The following is an 8273-nucleotide window of genomic DNA, read 5'->3' on the forward strand; positions in this document are numbered from 1 at the left end:
TCTATAAACCAATCCTGATCAGAGCGAGCTAAGAAAGATGGAAGCAGGTTTTGAGGGAGGACTTTTCTCCACACCTCTTTACTCCTAGCACAGTCCCAAAGAGCATGGCAAATAGATTCCACATGCCCTCTACATCTGCTGCAAGCACCTGAGTCCACCAGATGCCGTCTATTTCTATCCGAGTTATAATGGTTATACTTATGGACATCCATCAATTTATTTATAACAATATATATATTTAATAAAATAATTCTTATATTAACATTGGTTTGCTAAAAAGTCCTAATACATTTGATTTGGGCTTGGGCTAAACTCAATCAGCCCACAATTCAACAATGGTTAAACGGAGTAATTTCGACTGACACAATACGCAGTCGTTTCTAACTCCATCTCGTCTTCTCGGATTCCAATCTCCACTCTCAATCAACCTGCAAAAGAGTTTGTAGTATACGATACATCGAAGACCAAGAGAAATTCAATTTCCTTCGCGATGGAAATGGATTCGCTTCCTAATGGAAATTCTGTGTCCTCCGCACCAGTCACAACCACCGCAGCTACTCCGGCTACAACCACTCCATCATCAAAACTCACGCAACTGACAGAATCTTTAAAATTGGAGCACCAGTTCTTGCGAGTTCCCTTCGAACATTACAAGAAAACGATCCGAGCTAATCATCGCACTGTTGAGAAGGAAGTTTCCTCCGTCATATCCGGCGTCAATGATGCTGCCGATTCTGACATGTCCAAAGACGATGCCGTTCAGCAGCTTACCACTCTTGTGTCCAGATTGCAGGGGCTCAAAAGAAAGGTATTAAAAAACGCTATGAGTCAAATTGAGGACTAATTGTGTTAGTTTTCAGCCAATTTGAGTTCGATTATATAATCAATTAAGAAAACTGTTAGCTAAATGATAATTGCCGGTTTTAACAATTGATTTTTCCTGGATTCTTAACAGTTCATGGAGCTATGATCTTAAAATTGGATTCTTTATTCGCTGATTTAATAAGTTAGTTTGGATTATTTTCTGTTCGGGTGTTTTTTAGTGAGAGAATTGACCAGTTTTTATCTTTTATAGTTTGTAATTCTTGTGGATCTACATAAAGTGATTAGTATAGTTTTTTGATTATATAGTTGGAAGAGGGTAGTCGGGCAGAGCACTTGCAAGCGCAGAGGTGTCGTGCTCGACTTGACCATTTGGAATCAGTAGATGGAGAGAACCTGTCCGAGTGGAGCAACATACGTTTGAAGCGGATTCTAGTGGATTACATGCTGCGAATGTCTTACTATGACACTGGAATGAAGTTAGCTGAAAGCAGCAATATGCTGGTAATTATGATTGATTATTTCATTATATACTATGAAGCATGGAAACTCTTCATGACATGCGTTTCCCGTTTCCCGTTTCCAGTAGATGTCACAAATGGAAACTCTCAGAAACTGATAGGAAACGTTTCGGGGAACGTTTCCGTAACGCGTCTCTCAATTTTTAAACCGTTTTCCCTACATATTTCGATTAAAATTCTGGAAATTCAAACTTTCTATTTTGCAATTCCTAATTAGGAAAATTGAAACTTCCTATTTGAGAGATAATTCCTTCCTTGTATCCTTTAATTCAGAGAACTTACCATATTTCTTTCTCCTATGATCTTTGCCTCTTGAATCTCTATTGAGCTTGGACTTTCTTCCTCTTGACTTTCTTCCTCTTGTTTCTTTTAATGTATTATTATACTTTTAGTATTTATAAATATACCCTTATATTTTTAATATTTACGCGTTTCCCCACGTTTCCGTTTCCTATGTTTTTCAGAAATTACATTTCCCAGTATCGTTTCTGTTTCAGTTTCCGTATCCGTGTCCGTTTCCATGCAACATATGCATATCTTGGGATCTTTAAGTTCATGTAGGGTTCTTTATACTATTTTAGTCTTAGTTTCAAGTTCAATTTTCTCAATTTTTTCTGCTAGACTTGTTTTTGAGCTTTGCAGGCACAATTCATATCAATGTTCAGTGTCCATTCATGTTAAGACTCCACATTATTTCTACTTTCTAGTTTGGTTTTCTGTTGCTACTATTTCTTTGTACTTGTAGAAGGTCAAAGTTAAGTTGACAAATAGATTTTATAGCATATGGAATCATTTTGAATCTCTCCATTAAAAACCATACCTTCACTTTGTCCAAGCAAAGCCTTTAGAGGGGATAAAGGAACATTGTTTGAGCTGGCTATACTCTTCTTGCTGATGACAAAATGAATGCAGGATCTTGTTGATATTGATGTATTCCAAGAAGCAAGGAAGGTTATTGATGCTCTTCAAAATAGGGAGGTGACTCCTGCTTTAGCTTGGTGCGCTGAAAATAAATCACGGTTGAAGAAGTCAAAGGTATAAACTATTCCGTCCTTAAAATCTCTTAAAAGTGGGGAAACGGAAACCAGCTTGTTTGGCTTCTTATTGATAGCTATTGTTGTGCACTCAAAATAGGAAGCCCCTTTTCTTCCTTACCATGCATATTCATGAATACATCCTCATAGAAGCTGGGAATAGAGGTGATTTAGCACGATTAAGGTTGGCTTAGAGGAGCCCTTGCCACTTTTTCCTCATGGGTGTGGTTAAGCAAACTTTGATAGATATGAGTGGAAAAATAACGTGTAGATGCAAATTGAACATTGCAAACACTGATATGTATACCTAAAGAAGAGATAGCATGAATTAAAGTGTGGGTTTGTTAACTTAAAACTTATAATTTTTCTTGCCTACTCTATTAATTCTTGTTCTTTTCCTTATTTCCTTGTGTATGTTATGAAATTGAGGTATAAATGTTAATGACAGTGATACTATGTGAATTTTACTTATATGAAATTTGTTTTCTTTGACATTCAATATGTAATTTATTATGTTGTAATTTTGTAGTCATTTTCAAAACTTCATTTAGTTTTTCTTTTATTATTATTATTATTATTATTATTATTATTATCATCATTTTCTCATCTACAACTACTGAAGCTCTTACTAAGTTTCAGGTTGGACTCTGAGCATTTATTTCTTCTTTAATCTGCAGTAAAAAATTATGTGATTCCTTCATCTGCCATTTACTGAATGGATTATAATCATAATGATTTCTGCAAATATTTATCAGGTCACTTATAATTTTTATTGCTTTTATGATGGTAGAGCAAATTTGAATTCCAGTTGAGACTTCAAGAATTCATAGAGTTGGTACGAGCTGAAAACAACATCCGTGCCATTGCATATGCTCGTAAACATCTTGCTCCTTGGGGAGCTACACATATGAAAGAATTACAACGGGTCATGGCAACATTGGCTTTTAAGAGTCATACTGAATGTTCAACTTACAAGGTGAGCTTATCAATGTTAATAATGTTACTAAGATCACTGTATACATTATGAATATAACAATTCATGAATTTTAACCAGTTGTAAAATAATTCCAGTTACAGTTGAAAAAAGTCTTCTCTCTGTGTCCAGATTTATCTGCACATACTTAATAGGTGTGTGAGACTTCTGCTATGGAAGCCTTCTTTATGCCTTTTACTTAGATAAAAGTATTCTTCAGTTTGTGTTGAATGCCGATGTTCTATACATGATTGATAGATGTCCGTTCCCTGTGGTAAAATAGGGGAAGATTTTCTTAGTGTTCCCTGAGAACAATATCATGAATGTGTCAGCCAGAATATTATTTCAGTACTACTTATTTTGATTCTCAATTTAGGAAGGAACTTTATTGCTTAGAATGTTGTTGACCTGTTTTTCATTTTTTATGTATATATTTAAACCTGAAATCTAAGACTGCCAAAAGGGTCAATCATTTTCTGAGACTTAAATGGCATGAGCTGGCGGGTTAAATATTGAAAACATAGGGGTTCTGAACTTGCTGTTTCCATTGCATATTTCCATCGGTGTTTCTTGTTAGATTTTTTGAATCTCTGTTTGGCTGTGAATGTATTTGCTATGAGGTTAAGAAATAACTTAGATGTTTGAAACCTGAGTTTTGCCCCGAGGCTTTGCTTAAGTATTATGATGGCTTATTTCCTTATCCTGTTCTTCCTCGTATATTTACTTCTTTGGAGTTTTCAAGTATTTTTTACTAATTTGATGTCTAATGTTTTCAGGTTTTATTTGAACCAAAACAGTGGGACTACTTGGTTGATCTGTTTAAACAGGAATTCTGTAAGTTATATGGTATGACATTGGAGCCATTGCTGAATATTTATTTGCAGGCAGGCCTATCAGCACTAAAAACTCCGTATCCAATATTAGTTAACTTTTTTTTATTAGATGTTAACTTCTCTCTCTCCCTCTCTTTATGGTAACATTGTCTAAGTTTTTGACAACTTCCTATCCCTGGCATGGACAATTACCACTTGTTGAAGCAGTTGCTTCTAGCAAGTGGTGCCATTTGCTATTGCTGGTAGCCTGTAAATATTAGCTGATTTTCTTTTCAAAATATCTGTCATCAACTATTTCTCAATCCTAACAAACACTTTAGATCTACTGTTTGGAGTAGAACATCGAAAAAGAGCTAAATGGGAAAGAGGAAAAGGCACAGGCTAGAGAATATGCAAGTCCATGATTGATAAAAAAAAAGGGCGGCCCGGTCGCATTACGCGTCCCCGCTGAGCGAGGGTCCGGGGAGGGGTCCCACCACAAGGGTGTATTGGGGGCAAGCCTTCCCTTGCCAATTTAATTGGCAAGAGGCCGCTCCTAAGACTCGAACCCGTGACCTCTGGTCACACGGCAACAACGTTTTACCGTTGCGCCAAGGCTCGCCCTCAAGTCCATGATTGATGTTTACAATTTTTCAAGGTTCCTAATGTAATTCATGAGATAAGAGCTTCATGATTCACTATGTTAGCCAAGTGCTTTTTTTTTTTTTTGTTCCCCTTGACTATCTTAGATATTGTTATGAAGATGATTGCACAAAAGAGGATCCACTGTCACAGGAGAGCTTCCGGAAGTTAGCAGTGCCGCTGCCATACTCAAAGCAGCATCATTCAAAACTTGTTTGCTACATAACTAAAGAACTGATGGACACAGAGAATCCGCCACAAGTCTTGCCCAATGGATATGTCTACAGCACCAAGGTTCAAACTTTAACCTATTAGTAAATATTGTATAGTTTGCACAGTTAGATTTGTCTGACTTTTTATTTCTTTGTGTGTTGGCCTTTGCAGGCACTCGAGGAAATGGCGAAGAAAAACAACGGTAAAATAACTTGTCCTCGGACAGGTTTGGTCTGCAATTACAGTGATGTGGTAAAGGCGTATATATCGTGAATCTGCAAGCGGAAGAAATGGAAGAAAGTAATCGTGAAAGGAAAGATCCTGTGAATACTAGTGGAACTTAGAATGACTTGCAATCTTGGTAATTCCTTACACACCTCTGGTATTTAGCCCTGAAGACATGCTGCTTGTACATATAGCACGATCTTATATTTCCTGCAGCTCTCTTGAAATTTGAATAATCTCTGAAATTGTTGATAATGTGATTATTTACTGTTTAATTTATGTTTACCTCCTTTTGTAGAGTTGGATTTTATAGCATCATGCTAAAGGTTTATTTTCTTTTTTTTTTTCCAGATAATTTGTGGATGGGGTTGAATAGGCTAATTGGAACTTGTTATAGTCCGGTTTATTTTCTGATAATATCTTAATTGATTAATTAAAGCTAAAGATACTTGGAAATTAGTATTCTGCTGTGAAAACTGAGGATTAAAGAAATTTTTTTATCGGAAATTGTAAAATTACAGAAAATAGCAACAAGTTTTGAGTAACCACACACTTCAATTTGGCCTTTTGCATTCCAAACTTTTTGAGTAACCACAACTTAACTTGTTTATTTATAACTCTAACGCCTCTAATTTTTAACACCACTAGAGATTGTTGCACAATTGCGGATAAAGTGTCATTTGACCAATAAATCAATAACATGTAGCAATTTTTTGACATTTACTTTATTTTCCTCTTTCCAGATTATTCTTTTTCCTTCTTGTGCTGGGCATTTTCTTCTTCTGGTGTATTCTTCATTGAACATCTTCTTTTGTGTTCATCTTCTTTACTAAACTAAGTTTAACCAAAACCATCATTGCCACTTTCGAGACTCCTCCGCTCGACCGGACGCTAAGAGAAACTGTAAGTGAGTACTTTGCTCGAACTCTTACTATTGTTAACAAAATGAAAGTAACTGGTGAAAAATAAAGGAGATATTGATGTTGTCAATAAAATTCTAAGACCCATGACTCCAAAATTCGCCTATGTTGTGTGTTCAAATCGATGAATTGCAAAGCAATTTGCTTGTGCATGAGCAGCAGATGAATTCCCATGTTGAAGAAGAACAAGCTTTGAAGATTACTCATGGAGATCAGTCCGAAAGGTTCAGGTCATGGAAGAGGCAGACACTACTACTTCGATAAATCAACATTAGAGTATTATCAATGTCACAAACTTGGGCATTTTCAATGGGAATGCTTAAATAAAGAGAAAGGAGCAAATTTCGCAGAGACGGAAGAAGAAATGTTGTTGATGGCATGCGTGGATACAAATAAAAATGGCAAAGAAGATGTATGGTATCTTGATTCAGGTTGCAGCAATCACATGTGTGGCAAAAAAGAATATTTTTCAGATTTAAATGAAAAATTTAGAAACTTAGTGAAATTGGGCAACAACTCAACCATGGCAGTAATGAGAAAAGGTAATATCAGGTTGCTAGTGAATGGAATAAAACAAATCATTAGTGGTGCCTTTTATATACCTGAATTGAAGAACAACTTGTTGAGTATTGGTCAATTACAAGAAAAAGGGTTTGATGTTCTATTACAAAATGGAAGGTGCAAGGTGTTTCATCTTGAGAAAAGCTTGTCATGGATACGAAGATGTCTTCAAATAGGATGTTCATATTACAAGCTACACCATAACCGTGAAATCAGTATGTTTCAACATTGTTACCGAGGACACCGTACAACTTTGGCATTATAGATTTGGACATTTGAGTTTTTCGGGTTTAAGAACTCTTCAACAAAAGGCAATGGTGGATGGTTTACCATAATTCAAGACTCTTTGCAAGAATTGTTTGGTGGGAAAGCAACACCGAGATTCTTTTCCGAAAAGGAGCACATGGAGAGCTTTACAAACTCTTCAATTAATACATTCTGATATTTGCGGACCAATCAAACCCATTGATAAGTCTTGAATTTACGTATTTATGCATGCATATTCATATTTATATTAATGCAGTTAGCTTAGTTTAGGATAGGTTTTGGAAAGATTTCACTTGTTTGTTCATGATTTCTCCAGAGATAGGTTTGAAATACATAAAAGCTCAATACGAAGGAATATCGCCAACGAACAGATCAAAGACAGAAGAAAAGAGCCAAATTAGGGCAAAAACATCTATCACGATCGTGACACCCCTATCCCGTTCGTGATCATGCTCGAAATCAACCATTGACAGAAGATCATCTGTCGCGATCCTGACAGACAATTCCACCAACTTTTCATGGCAAAGCAAAGTCACGAACGTGACACCCCTGTCTCGTTCGTGACCAACGTCTTCACTACAAAAAGGCATGATTCTTCAGTACAATTGTATCTCTTTCATCCTGAACCATCATTCTTCTTCACCACGGGCTATGACTCTCCATAACAACACTTGAAGAGTTATCATCTTGAAGAGACATGATTCTTCACCCATTATAAGAAGGATACTCCTTTCTCCATTCAATATACAGAAAGAGAGAAAAATAATACAGACATAGTTACAGAAAGTATACTATAAGCAAGGAAGATTCTACAGTTTCTAAGCTTGTATTTCCAACATTGAAAGAAGCAAGATCGAGAGAAACACTTCCTCGAGATACAAGATACAAGATACAAAAGAAGAAGACGCCCAGAGGTCTGACAAACCTTACAGAGACAGTAAAAGGATTCACAACCCCTATACTCTCATTTGTTGTAGTCTTTATTCTCTGTATTCTTTACTTTTGACAAATCATTAACTTTGTCAAACACTTGTTTATCAAAATCATAATTCAATCTTAGGCAAATTATTCTTTGTTCATCATTAGATTCTATCACTGCTTATATGAATATTCTAGGGAAATCCATTTAAGCAAGACATAGGAATAATTATCATTTTATGAAGTTAGAAGAGATTCAGTTCATAAAAGGATAATTGTGTCACATAATCTACTTGTTTCGTTTTTAATTCTTAATTCTAATTCACTACGATAGGTCGAGGAATTAGGATTATCTATCTAAAAAT

At 35.9% G+C, this 8273-nt stretch overlaps 1 protein-coding gene across 3 annotated transcripts; it reads left to right on the forward strand.

The window, feature by feature from the left end:
- The first annotated feature begins 371 nt into the window (after nt 1-371).
- On the forward strand, nt 372-8048 carry LOC136226161 (protein MAEA homolog). Of its 3 annotated transcripts, none has more exons than XR_010687622.1 (8): nt 372-808; nt 1132-1326; nt 2256-2378; nt 3168-3353; nt 4127-4260; nt 4912-5098; nt 5189-5378; nt 5986-8048. XR_010687622.1 is itself a non-coding variant. In XM_066014494.1 (7 exons), the coding sequence occupies exons 1-7, from the start codon at nt 491-493 to the stop codon at nt 5288-5290; spliced, it is 1245 nt and encodes a 414-aa protein (XP_065870566.1). In that variant the 5' UTR covers nt 372-490; the 3' UTR covers nt 5291-5578. The 3 variants fall into 3 exon arrangements, 1 of the variants encoding a protein (XP_065870566.1); XR_010687623.1 differs by lacking the exon at nt 5986-8048 and adding an exon at nt 5594-5776; XM_066014494.1 differs by lacking the exon at nt 5986-8048 and having other exon boundaries at nt 5189-5578.
- The last annotated feature ends 225 nt before the right edge of the window (nt 8049-8273 follow it).

The sequence above is a fragment of the Euphorbia lathyris genome, chromosome 4, assembly GCF_963576675.1.
Source record: "Euphorbia lathyris chromosome 4, ddEupLath1.1, whole genome shotgun sequence".
NCBI lineage: Eukaryota > Viridiplantae > Streptophyta > Magnoliopsida > Malpighiales > Euphorbiaceae > Euphorbia > Euphorbia lathyris.